General features: G+C 42.7%; 1 protein-coding gene across 2 annotated transcripts in view; it reads right to left on the bottom strand.

The window, feature by feature from the left end:
• Positions 1-735: 735 nt before the first annotated feature.
• Positions 736-19,242, bottom strand: part of LOC148506703 (ribosomal protein S6 kinase beta-1) — an 81,370-nt gene continuing 62,863 nt past the window's right edge. Inside the window, exons 13-15 of one of the 2 annotated variants that reach the window (XM_088446343.1) lie at positions 14,124-14,231; positions 13,873-13,985; positions 736-3,146 (exon numbers count right to left, since the gene is read on the bottom strand). In XM_088446343.1, the coding sequence (XP_088302469.1) occupies positions 2,909-3,146; positions 13,873-13,985; positions 14,124-14,231 (459 nt within the window). In that variant the 3' untranslated portion in view covers positions 736-2,908. Of the gene's footprint in view, positions 3,147-13,157; positions 13,607-13,872; positions 13,986-14,123; positions 14,232-19,242 lie in introns of those variants that run through there. The other variant, XM_088446344.1, reaches the window with a different exon arrangement.

The raw sequence follows: 19,242 nt of genomic DNA, 5'->3' as shown, positions 1-19,242 counted from the left end.
AAAGATGGTCAAGACCATCAAACTTGCGACGAGACCCTGCGGTAGGGTCTTGCTGCCGCAAGCCCAGGAGTGCTTTAGGCTCTATCAGAGCCAAAAGCACTCCCACTGACGTCACTAGTGATGTCAGTTGGGCCGGCCCCAGACGGTAGGCGTTCCCATGGGAACGCCTCCGTCTGGGCAGCAACACCCCCGGCACGCCCACCAAAGGGGGCGTGCTGTCACTCACCATCGACAGCACGCCCCCTTTGGCTAAGCCGTCGCTATGCGGGTCTCGCGCATGTGCACGACGGTGCTCCCTCCGTCGTGCGCATGCGCACTAGAGCACCATCGACCTGCTTGCGAGCGCTCAGTGCTCGCGAGCGGGTCTGAATCAGGCCCACTGTCCCCATACGAAATGTAATGACATTTTTTTATGGCTTCAATATACAGTACACTTCAACACCAATGAACTACAGCATGTTTGTTAGATAAATGACCAAGTTTAAGATTCCCACTCAGTTCAAGAAATATGGGTATTCACCCACCCAAACCTTCTGTGAAATTGAATTTATTATAGAAAATAGATAAAACTTTAATGTTTACAGTTTAAAAGAAATCCTAAAAAAAAGTCACAAAAAAAACAAAATTTATTAAAAAAAAAAAAAAGTATAAATCGCAAACAATTGTGAAAAAAGTAATTTAAGCATTGTTTGATTATTTGAAAACCTCAGCTATAAAATTGCATGCTTCACAACCTTCAAAAAGAAAACCAATCTTTATTTTAAAGCAAAACATTTCAGAATACAACATTCTTCTCTGTGAGTTGTAGAGAATTATTTTACTACTGTGCTGCATCAAAAGGTTATTTTTTAATAAGTAAATGATAACCGTATAGCCGATTATGAGAAGGCTGCTTTATGCCAAATTCCAAAACACTGCTAATTTAAGGTTTATACCTAAATTTTCTTTAGTAGTACAATGTAGAATGGATACCTTAATTACAATTAACACTTATGGAGAGGGGGGGGAGAACTAGAATTGGGTCAAATTTACATAATCCCATAATTCCTAATTACACTAATGTGTAGGAAGAAATGTTTTATGGGACTGTGAAAAACAAAATGCTTAACCCATTAGTGCCAGAATTCTGCTTTACTCTGTAAGGCAGTTTGTGACTGTCTACACTCTTTATATACTTCTGTATTTGGGTACAATGGATGTACCACCTTTGGCACGCAAGCAGTTGCCAATCTACATTTATAATGCCGGCTAGTTATAGACAAAATTACTTCTTCATCCCCCAGTAAAACCTCAAGCCTGGCTACACTCTCTTAACAAAATCTAAAAGCCTCTCTATATTGCAGTACATTATGTATTGAATACACTCAGTGGGAAATTATATAATGACTGCAGCTCAAGAATCAATTACAATGTTGTGGTCCTATTAGGCCTGAGTGTGACACTGGTTATGGGCAGGCTAAGTTGGACATGGTAGGATTTGCAAGTGAGCAAAAGCTGTAGTGTCAATTGCTCCAAATGGTTGTTTTATTTATTCAAATAATGACATCAATACATAAAAATGTATATGGCTTTTTTTCCTACTGCTTAGCTGTGGTTTGAAAATTAAAAGTCTATGTTGCTGCTTTCGGCAATGCTACCATAATCTAGTTTAATACACAGCAATAATTTAAATTTTACACAAAAGACAGGTAACAGGTGAGTAGGACAACAATTAAACTGATTTGATTTTGTGAATGTGTACAAACAAAAGGACAATAATTTATTGACCCTCTCAGAGATGTTCACGAAAATGCTTTGTTAAGGCAGTTAAGGTAATGTTACCTTTATTTATTTCTTTGTACCTATAAGTCAATCATACAGAATCCAAGACATAACCAGCATTGCGATAACATTCCCTAGGTCTAGGGACATTATTCCCTCTCTATGGAAGACACGAGTAGAAAGGCCATGTAATACTTTTACAATCAGAAAGTCCCAGCATTTAAAGTTCTTCTAAGGAGGTCAACCAGATCAAAGTTATTGTTGAAGGGATAGAGACGGGAGATAATAGATAAAATACATTACTGGTAGTGTATAACACTCCAGTGTCAAAGTACAAATGTGACTTGGATTTGTTTCAGATAAAGGCCTTTAACACTCATCTTTTCTGCTGAAACATTTCAACAGCAAAAGTAGCACATTATAGTTGCACGAATGCATATAATCAGACTGATCTAGAAATCACCAAATGCATATATTCCCTAAAGCAGAATGGAAGACTGCCAATTGGTTTCTGGGATAAACTAGCCCTTTCTAGCATAGGAAGGGAAGTTTGTAATCGATATTCACAAACAGAGTTTTGTTTCAAGAAAATCTATTACACTTTAAATCGTCCTGTGCAAACTATTAAGACAAGATCATTTACACTTTACTTGAAATATTTAACAGTTCTTGTCATTGCAAAGTGACACCTTATTCTCCCGTACACTGGATTCATTTAATTTTGATAAAAAAAAACAAACCACAACTTGTAAGCTTGTGAAATGAAATTAAATCCTTGAGCAAATATTGTTATCTTTCAACTCTGACATTGAAAGAATATGCTGGAACTTACTAATTAGAATGAAGTTTCATGATCTGCTTTTTTTTGCACCACTGATTGAGAATATATATATATATATATATATATATATATATATATATATATATATATAGAAATATTATTTATAATTAAAGAAAAATAATGTTCATTCCTTAGTCTTTCCAAACTGGCCTGTGCAGTGACCAAGACCACAAATTTCATTTTCCCCTTCAGGTAGATATAAAGAAGATTCCAAAATGTATACTTCTGCTTTGTTTTAAGCTGGGTTTTATGTTCCTTGGTTTCAAGACCTGTACAAGTCAAAATATATCAGGTAATACTAAACGGTCATAGATTCATGCGTAGATGTTCCGGCCGTTTGGGGATAAAGGGGTAGGCTTGTTTTTTGTATGGCCCAGAATTGGATTGTCTGATTGGTAATGGTGCAGAGGCTTCTCCGCTTACAGTCACATCCATTTGTTCCACACTACTTGTTTCCATTCGGAAATCGGCTGGTGTTTGAGCGTTTATGGTTCCAGCAACTGTTCCCCGTCCCCAGAAGTCACCTTGAGAGAACTTTACAGGGCTATAAAAAGAAAAAAAATATTGTCAACATTTTTTTTTTAAACAAATAAATCAGACATCATATTTAACAGTATATTCACACATTAATCTGGCTCCACTACAGTATAATCTACCACCCAAGCTCTCTCCAAACACATTAACTTACTTCTATACACCTCCACCCTTCCAACCTTACACCCTATCCATATACATTTAAAATTAGTACAGACCACCATCAGTGATATTTCCAGAAATCAGAGACAAGCATTCCCTAGTCAACCACGTGCTGTATGCATGTATGGGGGTAGAGGAGTTTAGGGTTAGAAAGGTTCCTATGTGGGCCCATTTTGCAGGGTGAATGCATATATAGTAGCCCTAATCAGCTTTGTGCTGTCTGCACGATCTCTCCTGGGTGGCTTCCCTACACAGGTCATCAAGTGATTGTGAATTCTTCTTGAAAAGTGGTGACATTAAAAGCTATTGCTCTCATGTATACTTGCATGCCTTTGGTAAGTCAAGGAATAAAGCAAAAAATAGAGAGCTTATTGCTTATTCTCCAAAGACATTCTAATATGGCCTGGACATATTTGTTGGTACCTCTTAGAAAAGATAATAATTGGATTATAGTGATATTTAAAAATATTTGCTTTCTTGAATTAGAATCATATAGGTCTTAAATCTTGTTATCAGTCGTTCAGCCTATTTCAATGGAGAAAATTAATCACTCTGCTGTTTGGTATTATTATTGACACCACACTGAACATGGATCAGAGAAAGCAAAGGAGAGATTTGTCTGTGGAAATCAGAAATTATAGATAAGCATGTTAAAGGCAAAAGCTATAAGACCATTTCTGAGCAGTTTGATGTCCCTGTGACTACAGTTGCAAATATTAATAAGATAGAAAATTTCACAGGATTGTAGCCAACCTCCCTGGACATGGCCACAAGAAGACACAGGAGGTCTCCACTTTAGGGATAAAATAAACATTAAAAAGCCAGACTGGAATGTGCTAAAATGTATATGATTTGCAAAAGTAGTATCAAGAATTGTGAAAGCAATAAAAAAAAAAAAAAAAAAAAAAAAAGGCAGTAAGCATTGTTAATGCAAAAAAAGGAACTGGCCTTTAGGAAATATCAGCAGACTCAGAATAATGAGAACAAAGGTGTATCTTGTTAGACAGAAGGAGGCTAAGAGGATAATCAGATGTGGAAAGGCATAAGCTGAGGAGATAATGGCCCAGTCAGTAGGTAAAGGCGGCAAAACGTTTTTAGGTATATAAAGTGAAAGGAGAAAAACAAAAGGAGCAATAAGACGACTAAAGACAGAGGGCTCTATTTATTAACATTATTTTTACTAAAATAAAGTGAAACAGGGTGTTTTCACACCCTTTTCACATTATTTTAGTTTCACCTGTAGTTATTACAGGGCAATTGGAGTAGAATTAGTAAAATTCTACTCCAACCCCTAGTATCAGTTATTTTTAGTAAAGCAGATCGCATTTCCCATAATTGTAATGGGAAATGTGATCCGACCACAGTTACTAAAAATAAATTGTAAAAAAATACCGGGGAAAGACCTGTGATAATAACGCCACCTGGAGGTGGCATTATCCAGGGTCTCCCCCGGTTACCGGGCTCCCACTCTGCTCTAACGGGGAGAGCAGAGGCGGGAGCCGGTACCAGTAATCAGCTGTGTGGTCTAAACAGACCGCAAGCTAATTGCTGTAAAAAAAGAAGAAAAAAAAAGTAAACATTTTTTTTTTACTTACCTGAATCCAGGGACCGGTGATCGGGCCTCCGGTGATGGCTCCTCTCCGGTCAGCTGGTCTCCCATAGTGCACTGCGGCCCGGTCATCAGGTGATCGGGTCCCAGTGCAGTATGGGAGATCACCTGATCGGGAAGCCCGGAGAAGATCACCGGAGGCCAGGAGGATGCAGGTAAGTGTAATGAAGGGAGGGGGGGGTTGCGGGGGGGGCTTACCGTCGGTGGGGGGTAGCGGCGACGGTGGGTCAGCGCATGCGCGGGCTCTTAGTCGCGGTATTTTTTACGAAAATACCGCGACTAGAGTGCGGATGGGATCCACAGGGACAGAGCTTTGTCACAAGCTCTGTCCCTGCAAGGGATTTATAGTAAATCCCTGTGATATTGCCTGAATTCGCAATGCGAATTCACTCGGTAATATCACACTACAATCCGCATTCAATATGTGGATTGTAGTAAATAGAGCCCAGAGGGAGAGTTGTTGAGGGAGACAAGATAATATCAAATCATCTTAGTTTTGCTCACTATTCAATACAGAAGGAGAGGGAAGGGCCACAGTTAAGTTGCAAGAACATTTATAAAAATAAGGCAGATACATGTAAATTTACAAAGGAGAAGGTCCTAACAGAACTCTCAAAGCTGAAAGTGGATACATCATTGGAGCCAAAAGTTCTACATCCAATGATATGTAAAGAGCTTAAAGTGGTGCTGGTAACACCATTAACAGAATTAGTCAGTTACTAGCTACAGGAGTAATTCCAGGGGAGTGAAATAAAGCAAATGTTGTCCCACTGCACAAAAGTGGAAGCTAGGAAGAGGCAAGTAACCACTGTCCAGTAAGTCTTACATCAGTAGTATGGAAAATAAATGAAACACTAAAAGAAAGTTGTGGAATCTCTCAGATCCAGCAACGTGACAGGATCCAAACAGCAAGGATTTACTGTAAAAAAAAAATCTTATTAAAATCGAAAGCATGCGATTGGATTCTAAAATGTTTGGATAGATAAGATCCTGACTGCAGGATAGGAAACAGAGGGGCAGATGTATGAAGCTCTGGGAAGTGATAAAGTGGAGAGTGATAAACAACCAGCCAGCTCCTGTCATTTTTCAAACACAGCCTGTAACATGACAGTTAGGAGCTGAGTGGTTGGGCGTTTATCACTCTCCACTTTATCACTTCCCAGAGCTCCTTACATCTTGCCCAGTGTTGTAGTAAATGGAGCGCAGTCTAAAGAGGGAAAGGTTCTCAGTGGAATACCCCAAGAATCTGTACTTGGACCAGTGCTTTTTAATTTCTTTATTGGTGACATTGCAGATAATAATGAGGTGAATGTATGCCATTTTGCAGGTGACATAAAAGGTGTGCAACAGGGTAGACACCAGGAGGGATAAAGCAAATGATTGATGATCTAGGTTGACTAAAGGAATGGTTAACAGCGTGACAACTACAGTTTCATGCCAGAAATGCAAAATCAAGCACTCGAGACTCACAATATAATATTAATGGCAATATATTGGAAACTACTGAGGAGGAAAGGGATCTAGGAATCACTATTTCAGATGACTTAAAGGCAGATAAGCAATGCAACAAAGCAATGAGAAAGGCAAGTCAGATGCTTGGATGCGCAGGGAGAGCAATCAGTAGCAGGAAGAAAAGTAATAATGCCACTGTAATGGTCATACTGTTCAGTTCTGGAGGCCATATCTCCAGAAGGATATAAATACATTAGATACTGTAAACAGAAAAGAAACTAAAATGGTGAATGGCCTACATCACAAAACTTACCAGGGAAGACTAATAGATCTTAATATGTATAGTTTGGAGCAGAGAAGGAAAGGTGGTACATTATATAAACATTCAAATTAATCAAGGGTTATAACAAGATACAGGAGGGAAACATTCTTAAACAGAAGAGAAGTACTAGAACACGAGAACATGCACTGAAACTAGGGCGGAAGTAGGCTTAGGGGAAATTTGAGGAACAATCACTTCACAGAAAGGGTAGTGAATTAATGGAAAAGCCTTGCATAAAAGGTGGTAGATGTTAAAACAGTAGAGCAATTTAAACATGCTTGGTATAGACATAAGGCTATCCTTACAGAGAACTAATGATCAAATAGGGTTTCAGGTTACCACAGGGTTGGCTGGTTTAAACCAATTTTTTTTATATTATTATGCTGTGACTACAGCCTATTAAAAGGGAACCCCCCCTGGTATTATTCCACATTGTTGTTGCTTGTAGTCTTAATTTGAGTGAGGTGAACCAAAACAGTAAATTCATACACACAAACAGAGAAATAGGGAGATGAACCAGATCAGAGAGGTACTAAATCTGCCTAGCGTCAGCTAAGACTTCACAAACTCCTCCCTTAACAATCCTATGGGACAGGAAACAACCACAACTAACATTGTCAAGCTTAAAGGGTAAACAACTCCAACCAATAAGACTCTAGAAGCTGATTCGATGCTATGGGCTAAAAACCTGCACTTTAGTTTGTACGCACCTTAAGGGGTGTATTTACTAGATGATTTTTTGAACGACTTGCCCAATTCCGACGCATTGGACATATGGTTCAGATCGTCACGTGTTTACGCACTGTGCGTGCTCCAGCGTCGTCGTCCCTCGCACAGGTCGCCCCTACCGCGGCTCAGTCTGACAATCTCGTTAACGATTTCACGCAAATTGCGCAGTGTGTACGCACCACCGGGCGATATGTTAACATATCATTAACGATCTGACCACCAAACGATGCAAGATATATCGTTCGGTCGTCTGGAAGATTGCACAGTGTGCATGCATTAGATTATTTGTCCGGGAGTTCAAAGGAAATCTGGACCACCATTGCGTCGTTTGCAAGTCGTCAAGTGTGTACGCACCTTTAGTCTGGCTCTCTTTTAATAAGAGAAAAAAATCCTAATAACTTCGGATTGTTGATGTTAGAAAGCATTAAAACATGGTTGCTCAAGGTTATTAATATAATAAGCAGGATTTCAACATTAATGCAATAAAACCTGGATAAACCAAATAAAGTTTTTTTTTTTCCCCAACCTGGGTTACCATAAAGGTTAAGAAAAGGCAGAATAGATGGACCAAGATGATTTTATCTGCCGCCATATTCTATGTTTCAATAGTGACATGCCACAATGCTCCAGGTAGAATCTCCTTTGGACAGAAGTCTCAACACTTCTGCTTTGGGCAAGTCATCAGCTCTATATGTTCACAGACAAATATAAATAAAGTTTTCAAAGAAAAAACAGGATTTTGGTACTTACCGATAAATCCCTTTCTCCGATTCCACAGGGGACACTGGAGTTCAAGACAGTGGGGTATAGACAGTGGTAGAGTAGAGCCTGGCACTTTAAATAATTTAGAAGTGTGACTGGCTCCTCCCCCTCTATGCCCCATCAGCCCCAGTTTAAGAACTGAGCCCGAGAGGAGACGGAGGACAACAGGAAAACGAGGAGAAGGAGAAGACCACAGAACGGAACAATACCGACTGAAGGAGAACAGAGGAAACCACTGCAGGGAACACATGCAGTCACACAACTATATAAAGACCCACAACAGGCAGGTACGCCGCGCCGGGCGTCCAGTGTCCCCTGTGGAATCGGAGAAAGGGATTTATCGGTAAGTACCAAAATCCTGTTTTCTCCTTCATCCACTAGGGGACACTGGAGTTCAAGACAGTGGGGACGTCCCAAAGCCAACCTCCAGGGTGGGAAGCGCGGAGAACATGCCGACCCTTCGGCCACCCGAACAGGGACCGCATAGAACCGGAGGTTCAACGGAAGGCAAGAGCTGAGAATCAAGTGTCATGAGCCAGGAGACAACCAGAACTCCGTGCGGAACAGACACAGAATACCACAACGTACAGTAATCGAATGGAATAAGCGGCTAGGGAGAAAACACCCTCAGATGAGAAGCATCAGAACACTGTAAACACAGCTGAAAACAGACCAAGCCAGACTGTTGGGAGCAGAGAACTCCTACCTGAATCCATAGGAGAAGGGCAGTAACCCGAGAAGAAACCTCGAGGAAACCGTACCAGATTCGGAAACAGGAAGCTGCCACATTTTGCAGATAGCAGAATACCAGCACTGCTGGACATAACTCATATAGATAGAAGTATAACGATACCAATCTACAAAAACAGAGAGTCCACAGACTCCTCACAAAGAGTATAAGGTAAAAGTCAAGGCCTCACAGTCGCCCTGAACCCTTCTGAAAGTCCAACTACTACAAAGTTATTAACCAGCGGAAGGATGAGACCATAGAAAACTCCAAAGAGTGGAGATCACCCTGGGCATGAGGCCGAGGCGGCTTCGAGAAGATTGAGATTACAATATCTTTCAGAGGGTCAGACCGCAGTACAACCCATTCTGAGAACAGGAATAAACCAGCAACTGAAACCCTGACGCTAAAGAGAAAACAACGGACAACTTCCAACATGATGGAAGTGCATAGGTAGTAGTAACTGCTGGCCTGAACATAGCATGAAAACAACCAGGAAGATACCAGTCAGGTACCTGTCAGTATGATAAAAATATCAACAGCTACTGAACAGGAAACCCACCAGGCCGCCTGAGTGGAACATAGTGACTGTCACACTTCTATGTAAAGATGTGCAGTAGCCCAGAGATGTGCTTTGGTCCATAACGCCAACAGATTCTAGTAGAATTGGTTCTCAATGTTGTAACTATGCACCCACACTCCAGGAAAATTCTAAAGTGTAGAGCCAACTGATTAAAAGAGCAGATGGCTGCTAGGAGGCAGTAAGGGAAGATCGTGTTAAGCGGAGTTATTGTACCATGTACCGCATCAGGAGTCCAGCCTCCAATCGCAGCCTTCTATCAATATGCTAGGTATCAGACATAAAACTGATAAGAACAGATCCTACCCCTGCTCTTATGGTAAGGATAAGAAGCGATATCCACATATGCATACGCATACCTACATACAAATTTAGTAGGTGACGATAATATTGTAAAATTACAACATGAGAAAAAATTAAAGCCATGGAAGGAACTGAGCCCAAGGTCAAAATTCACTCCAGCATGTATATGTTCTACTGCAGGGCTAGTATAAAATACAATATACATATTATATATATATATACACACACACACACACATATACATACCATACACGTGGCTTACCCCCACGCAGGGGGACTGCTCATGTACCGCGTGTGGCCGTCACTCTGCTACTGCGCAGGGGCAGGATATGTTAGCTGCGTGCTGTCCCAGACTGGTTTCGATCCTGGGACCCTTCTGTTACAGGTGTACTCGCCTTAGCAGGTGAGCCATTTTAGCGCCAGATTAACCCGTTTTTCGAAGTGGGAATCAAAAAGACTACCTCAGTGCTGTGAGGCAGTAATGCCACGTTACTAACCTCTTCCTGTATGTGCTGCCGAAGGGAACACATGAGAAATAAATAGATGCACATATGCATACCTTCTAAGGTAAGCACAGAAAGCTGGTGAAAGGTTTTAAGACCAGCCTATAATGTAGTATATGTGCTGCCACATATATGCATGGGAAGATACTGCCCCTCTTTAAGGCGAGCCCATGTGAGGCATAAGCCTGGGGATGGGACGCCAAAATGTGCTAACCCTGGGTGAAGGGTATGCTATAACCATAAGTTCTGGCAGCAGCACCAGAACAGTAGAGCTAGTACACCATGAGGCTATGATACTTCACAGGCTAAGATACCAAGCCATTAGATTAAGCTAGGCGCCCTTTGTTATAGAACGAAGGGAAGCCTGCCAAGCGGCGCTGCATTGGCGGGACTGTCGCGTCAACCCCTCGCTTCTAGCTGTGATGCATCGACTGAACTGGCCTCTTTCAGAACCGCCTAACGTGGTGTTATGGTGCAAAAGGGAATTGGGCTAGTTCCTATACAGCTAGCAACCAGCTATCCACTGTAGCTAGCACTAAACTCCTGTCATACAAGGACAGGGCGTCCCCTACCTTTTGCGCTGAAGCACACCCAGTGTGGTAGGCGTAAGAGACCCACGCTAAAGCACTCCCTGCTGCAGGTAGTGCACTGAGCTATCATGCTTGTGTGCAGTAGTAACTACAGTCCTTAAAAGGGAAACAGGGGGCGCTGTTTGTTCATGAATACCGCGCTGTGCGTGTGCAAACTGCTACACTCCAGTCAGCACAGCGCTGCTAGCCCCCTTGATAGTATAAAGCGGTGATGCTGTCCTGCTGTGACAGGAGTGTGATGGTCATACAGCACTGCATCGGGGAGCCGCATTGTGCTGGTATAACGTAAGGCTATTAGCCCTATGTTATAGCTAACAGGGAAGCCTGCTCAGCCCAGCCAGGAGCTGCGGGACGCGGCATCTCCTCCTGAGATTTAGATGAGGAGCGTTGCTAATTTTTAAGACCAGCCTAAGCAAAGACAGTGCTGCCTGCACCGGGAGAACATACAAACTCCACACAGCAAGAGCCGTGGAGAGATCCGAGCCCTGCGCTGATACTTATTTGTAGCTAGCACTATACTCCTACCTCTACTTTTGTGCTAGCAGCACTCCCAGCGTGGGAGAAGGAGGGAGTCGCGTAGGATACCCACGCTACTTAACCCTATTACAGGAGTTAGGAGGCAGCCACGCTCATTCAGGCGCTGGTCTGCACTGCACCTTTAACCAGTGGCAGGCAGTGGTACAGATGGCGCGGCTATTATGCATGACGCGCCCTTCCCTAAAATCCCGGCTATCAGTGTGTGCGCGCGCGCGTGCACTGTAAGGCTCACCTCTGCCCACTTACTAGGAAAGAGTGGGCTGGGCGTAATGTAGGGAAGACAACCTTCCTCCCGGCCCTTCTGAGCAGGGTACGGGAGTCATCAGCAGACACATTTATAAGGCTGGGCCCCTCAATAAGGGAAGCCTCTTTACGCGGGTACTCCTTACCAAGGATCGCGCTGCTTGTCAGCGCTGCACTGCCTCTGTAGAGGGACGCGTCTGGCCTCCTGAAGCCGGCCATTACACCAGATGGCAGGACCTCGCCTGTGCAGCACTATTTAGTGAGCAGCGGTGCGGCGTCTGTCATTTGTGTGATCTTACTCACACCTGGCTGTCCCGCTGGTTGGGCTGGGAGGCTTTGCCCCGAGTGCGGCCGCCATTTTAATAATGGGGGGGCTGCTGCTGTCTGCTCTAGACGCGGCAGGATGCCCTCCCAGGTACCTCTGAGGTCCCTTCACGGGGGGACTAATGCAGAGTATGTCTGCGCAGCAGCGCTAACGGACCGGCAGACCGCGCTGCTCTCAGATGAGGGCTTAGAGCACGAGCCCGACTCCATCCCCTCGTTCATAGGAGGGGGATGGCTAGGAATAAGCCAGAGACCCGGACGCTGACTGTCGAGTGCAGCGGCAGGTCTAGTCAGCAGCTCCGACACTACCACTTTCACTGGCAGGGGGAAGGAGCCGTGTGTGACAGCCATGCAGTGTGCGCTGTCCCTGAGCCCAGCGTTTTGGCCCACCACTCCAGCTAGTCAGGAGTAGTGGGATATACTTACGGACTGCTGCGGCCGGGTTGCTGGGCTGGGGGGCAAATGAGGAAACCCGGACACGAACCGGTTTCAGTTGTGGCGGGTCCTCATGGAGTCCGATGACTCTGTTTAAAGTCCCCCCTCAGGGTCACCGGACACAGACTGCAGTAGCCGTGTGGTGCCCTCCCGGCGGCTCCCATGTAGCAGGCAGACTGCCACAGTAAGCAGCCTGCCTGTCCTCAGTGCTTGTAATAAAAGCTTAAAATATAATTATATGAGAAAGGCTGGAGACAGCCTGTATGCGACCGGCTCTCTCGGGCACATTCTAAAAACTGGGGCTGATGGGGCATAGAGGGGGAGGAGCCAGTCACACTTCTAAATTATTTAAAGTGCCAGGCTCTACTCTACCACCGTCTATACCCCACTGTCTTGAACTCCAGTGTCCCCTAGTGGATGAAGGAGAAAAACACTGCACCTACTTTTATACATGGAGGAGGCTCGGTTATGTTTTGGGGCTGCTTTGCTGTGCCTGGCAAGAGGTGCCTTGAATCTGTGCAGGGCACAATGAAATTTCAAGACTATCAAGGCATTCTAAAGTGAAACATACTGTCAAAAAGCTATGTCGCAGGTCAAGGGTCACACAACAGGATAATGACCCAAAACACACTAAAAGCACTGGTAAATTTGCCGTCACTCCACAGATTCAGTGTCCTTACCAAAAACCATGTAAAAAACGCACAAATCCATACTACCCTGGTTTATGTTTTTTATTTTACATCCATATTCAATAGCCATTATACATTTGACTTTGTAATAAAAACAATACATTTTCCTTATGGTGCCTCAGGCCTCACTCTCCAATATGACAGTGCATAACCTTGTTCTAGAGATCATATTTGTAAATATTCATCCTAGGTGAACTTTTAATACCTCTTTTATATTTGAACAAGAATGGATAAGAACAAAACATTAGACTATTCTGAAGTGGCCTTCTATTAGCCCTGATCTGTATCCTATCGAACATCTATGGAAAGAGCCGAAACTTGCAGTCTGGAGAAGGCACCCAACAAAACAGAGACAGCTGGAGTTTACTCAGGAAGAGGTGACAGGTGCACAAGTCCATTCTGAGCTACAGAAATCACTTGATTGCAGTAACTGCCTTTAAATATTACTGTAAAGGTCCCAATATTTCTGTCCATTCCATTTTTGTTTGAATATTTAAAATATTCTGTTGAATAAAAAAAAAAATATCCAAGTCTCATTTCTATTAAATATGGAATAAGCAACAATGGATGAAAATTCCTTTTTTACTTTCAAGTTATTTCAGAGAAAAATATGGATTCTCTTTCCGTGGAAGGGTACCAACAAATTGTCCACGTCTGCACGACAGGTATTCGGAAATTGAACCCAATATAAAAAGACAGCTAAAACATTTGAATAATTCACAAAATGTTATGTAGTAGCAAATGAATCACTGTAAATGCTGAGCCTTACCTCACAGGTGTGCGAGGGCTTCCAATGAATCTGCGAGGAGATCGGATTTTTGGTTCAAATGAAAACTTCTCTTTTACGCTTTCAAGTACAGAGGGGGCAACATATGTAAAACCCTAGAAAGAGGATAAAGTCAGCCAAGCAGTTCATGAAAAAAATAAAATAAAAAAAAATAAATGGATTTCAGTTCAAATACTTTCATTTGCATTTTTCTTTCAATTAAATACTAAAATGATTAATAATCAAAAACTTACAACAAACACCTGATTGGCACTTTCACTGAGTGTGGCATCATCTGGACTGTCTACAGGCGTCTGACGTGTAAACTTTGAATCAAAGTGGCTCACATCCTCTTCAGATTGCTTTGAGAAGATAAAACACAATTTTATATACGAAAGACAGTTTAAATGGAAGACACAGGCAACTGATGTTATGTCCATTTATAGCCATACATGAATAATGCACTTTTCAGAGTTTCAATGCTATATCTTAACAAAACAAGGCAGTTTTTACAGAAAAGTTTTAGTCTAATACCCTAGAAATTTTCAATATACCCTTAGTAAGAAGGCTACAGATGCAATTGTCAATTTACAGTCACTCCACAGATTCAGAGCCCTTACCAAAAACATATAGAAACCTAAAGAACTCACAAATCCATACTACCCTGGTTTTTGTTTTTTATTTTACATCCATATTTAATAGCCATTATACGTTTGATTTTTAATAAAAACAATACATTTTCCTTATGGTACCTCATGCCTCACTCTCCAATATGACAGTGCATAACCTTGTTCTAGAAATAACAGTAAAAATTCATCCTAGGTGAACATTTAATACCTTTTTTATATTTTAACCTTTCTATTGATAAATTTCTCCCTATTCCAACAAGTTTAACTTGTCCAGTCTACTGAGATGTTTGCAAAGAAGCCCATGCACCACTTTTGTAGCTGCATGGGCTGTTTGTATACAATTGTATAGTTCTGGAGGCACTATCTCATAAAACAGAGTACTCCAGGTGAGAACTTATCAGTGACATAAATAAGAGTCAATACAACCTCCCTCTTCCTGCTAATACCTCTGTATACAACCAAGTACTGTACCAAATTTTCCCAACGAATGGTTACCTTCAGATCTGAAAAACTCCAATGTCCCTTTTCTTTTGTGAAATGAATACAATTTAGTCTGTATTCTGCTTTCTGATCTGTGCGATCCATATAAATGACTTTAAATTTTGATCCAATAAATTTAACTTTCAACTATTTGCCCCATTCTGCTATTTTCTCTAATACCCCTTTTACACTGCAACTTGGAATCAGGATATTGCTGGAGCAACCCGGGCTGTGTGCCGGTGTGAATGGGTTTGACCTGGGTTGCGTCCCAGGATCTCGACTCAGTGCGCGATCAGGGTTACTCAAGGGACAGATTTTGGTCGGCTGCGGTGTGAAAGGGTCAACCCGGCTTACAGTAAAAGGATCTCATTGGCAGTCACAACCCACTTCTCATGAGTCATCTTTGCGAGCCAGTAAAGAACCACCACTTCTAATGGCACACATTAGGCACAGTAGACAAGTGCAAAACGGGTCGACCCAGGAATAATCCGGACCCAAAGTGCGGTGTGAGCAGCTGTAACAGCTTGAAACTGTGTTCAAAAACCTGGGGCGGATTAATGAGTTTGGTCTGACAGTGGTATAAATTACTCCTCCTGATGTATTGGCATTGTTACAAATCTTTGTATCAGATTTAAATACATAGCCCTTCTGTTTTAGGCCACATACATGACTACATTAAACAAACCAGAGTTGAACACTGAGGTACTCCACTTCCTGCCAATCCTAATGATCTAACACCACCCCCTGTTCTTTAGCCAAACATTTATCCACTCTTAATTTTGATTCAAATCCCAATTTAGAAATGAGTATAATTATATAACTCAGTATGCCTTGAAGTTAAATTGCCATCTGCTGTTTCACCCTAATATCACCTTAATTACCAAGTCAAAAAAATCTGCTAGATTTGTTTGACATGATCTCCCAGCTGCAAATCCATGGTGACCTGGATCTTGTAATTTGTTTGACTTTAAAAAATAAATAAATAAATACAGGAAAAAAAAAAAATTACTAAAAAGTGATTCCATGACTCTCACTACTTGATGTTAATCTCGGAATGGGTATGTAATGCCGGCTATCTTCTGTCACAATATCAACAGCGGCATCCCGATGGTTGGTATCGCGACAGGGGTCGGGTAAGTATATTTACCCTTCTCCCCCTAACACTCCCTTCTTATAGCCTAACCCTCCCCACCCCGCACCCTAACCCTCCCTGTTAATGCCTAAACTTAAGTTACCCCCTTCGTGCCTAAACCTAACCCTCCCAGTGGTGTCTGTCCCCAACCCTCCCCACTAGGGGTGCCTAAACCCACCAATACCGAACGCTAACCCCGCTAACTTACCTAAACCTTTCCTCCCTGCAGCTAACCGTAAGGGCGCCCCGGTTTACCTTTGTTCGGGCACGCATCCTCCTGGATTCTGGCATCGGGATTAAGATAGGCGTCGGGTATTTCACCGCCTATCTTAACTCCGCTGTCGGGATTCGAGAGCCCACTAGTTTCTTAACTACATCCCATTAATCTCATATGACTCTTTGTGTGGTGGAGCTAAGGGGTGTGTGCCATATGGATCCACTGACCTTGTTTAAACACATAATGCAAAAAGGTCTAAAGAAGAAAAAAAGTTTTTACTGAATTTATTTTACCGGTAGCACACGCCAGTGTATCAGAAACACAGCGTGCTGCATTTTAAAATGTAATAAGTGGAGTGAAAATATTAAAAACAGAATGATGAGAATAAGTCCATGAGAAACCGGTCTATTTAAGTTGACACTGTGATCTAGTCTATTGTCTGTGCTGTAGTACATTTTTGTTTGTTTCATTTAGAATTGTTAGTTAAGCTTAGAATTGATTTTATCCTGCTCGGTGTACCAATGCAAACTGGTTTCTTAGCAGTAACAAGTGCCACCTATTTCAAGGAGCATATTGCCATGCTCTTCCGTTTATGGACGTATCTGGTGCAAAGCCCTGTTATGTTTAATGCATATTTTAGTTTATTCCACTATTATTGCTTTGGGCCCATCAATATAATCGATTGCTCATGACTTTCATAGCTAAAAACTTTGTTTTGCTTAATTTTAGCTTTACTACTTCCAGTACATTCAAATACACTGATGGATATTCACTAGACCTCAGGTTCTCTTCTATGGACATATTTGATAGGTTTCCAGTTGCTTGTTAATGTGTTGGCTCTCCAATTGCTTGAAATGCCCCACACAGAAGCAACACAGAATGGGATTACTCCTGGCTGATTAGTTACAGATTCCAACCCACAACAGTCATACTATAATTCTATAATGATCATCTCACCTTTCATAGGGGGCGATTCAATTCAACACGAATTGAATAGCGCCAGGAGCAAGCTCCCGGATCTATTCAATTCAGTGCGCTGTTTGGGCGGGCTAAAAATTTATTCTCGCACCCCCCTGGGGATGTGAGGAGAAATCCAACCAAAGTGCCAGGCGCGTAGCTGTTTTTCTGATTAGCGTGGCGATAACAGCCGTGCGCCCGGCACTTTGGTCAGAGAATGCCGGTTAACGAGCCTTAACACCCTTGTTAAGGCGCGATAACCAGCATTCTCTGACCACTCAGCACACTGAATTGCTTGCTCCTGGTACTATTCAATTTGCGTTGAATTGAATCGCCCCCATAGACATCTCAGTGATTTCCTCTTAATAATCTATCCAAATCCTCATGTCACAATTGTCTATAAATTAGTCCTATTTGAAAAACCTCTCCAGGTCCCAGATTTTCCCACCTATTCTCACTCCTACCTGCAGGGCCCTGTATTTAACTTACTTTTATCACATTCATTACGTAAAAAAATCAACCTTACCTTCCTTTTTTCTAAACATTGTATAAAGAGGAATAACCATGTCCCAGTCATTGCTACCATTGTTGGACACAGTAATATCTATGAAGCCTAAACTAATCCTTGACATGATTGAAAACAGTCCAGGGAAATCAATTCCTAAACTGTGAACATGTATATACTGTATATACACACACTTATAGTACCACTATTTTTTTTTAAATCAAAAACATTTCCCCTTATGGAAGCATGAGAACACTGTTCCAAGTGTAGAATACAAATGTGTAGTGGAGCAAGTAAAGCATAAATGCATGACAAAGAACGGCATATGTAAACCACAGTAAAGGTATTTTGCTACACCAAGCGAATAAATAGAGAAACAAAAGTGGAGAGAGACTTGGATCCAAAACAAAACCCTGTAGGGAGAAAGGAGATGGGAACCACCGCTCTTATGCACCATATCCAAGTATAGAGAGTATGGCAATTCACTTGCAATCTGAGACATCAGTGATCGTGCTGAACAAAAAAAAATGTATGTGTCCCAGGGACCCCTCACTGTTAGTCGTACTCCACTGTTTCTGGGTCCCATCACATATTATTGGGGTGAGTACAGGTAGAAGGGGTTAAAGGCAAGCTGCAGTTGGAGTAGAATTAAGGGGTAAAGGTAAGGAGAAGTTGGGTTAGAGGGGAGTAAGGGCAGGCAGTGCTAAGGGTAGGGAGGGGGTAAGTGCAGAAAACAGTTGCGACAGCACTAGGGGGCAAGGAGGGGGCTAGGGGCAAGCAGTGCTGTAAGCTAGGGCAGAACTGAGGGGCAAGGAGGGGGTTAGGGGCTTTCACAGGCATTGCACCGAAGGGTCCCACCACGCACTGGCAGCACTGCTCATGTGTCTTTCAGAAAACACTGGCACTGCACAGCAGTGATGACAAGATGGTGAAGGGGCACGGGGCAGTGATGACATTATGGTGGTGGGGCACATGGCAGTGCCGACATGATGGAGGAGGGACACGAGGGCAGTGCTGACATGATGGGGTGAGGGGTGTTGGGCCCTGACACAGAGGACAGCATCAAGTTGGCTTTATCCAAACAGTACTGGCACAAATGCACTAAACATACACACCTGACAACGCACATACATGAATTATAATGGGAACTGGCAGCAACATTGCAGAGATGCCGCTTGTGGGAGGAGCCCCAGCCACTTATCTCTCTACATTACTGGGATTGGAGAAGTAATCCCGGAGCCTGTTTCCAGCACAGCAGTGTGTATGCACTTTCAAAGCAGTGCAGCAGCTGTGCTGTCACTGCATCACATAGGACTCGGGCAGACTCACCCGCAGGTACACGAGGCTGGTGCCCAGCTGGCTGCAGCAGCGGCTGGTGCTCAGTGTGCCATCCTACTGTAGATAGCGGGCGGCAAGCTGGAGACAGGAGGCAAGATGGGGACACTACTCATTG

This window comes from Taudactylus pleione, unplaced genomic scaffold, assembly GCF_031769625.1.
Source record: "Taudactylus pleione unplaced genomic scaffold, aTauple2 ptg000397bl, whole genome shotgun sequence".
Lineage (NCBI taxonomy): Eukaryota > Metazoa > Chordata > Amphibia > Anura > Myobatrachidae > Taudactylus > Taudactylus pleione.
Note: the sequence above shows the minus strand (reverse complement) of the source record. Positions and strands in the feature narration are given on the sequence as shown.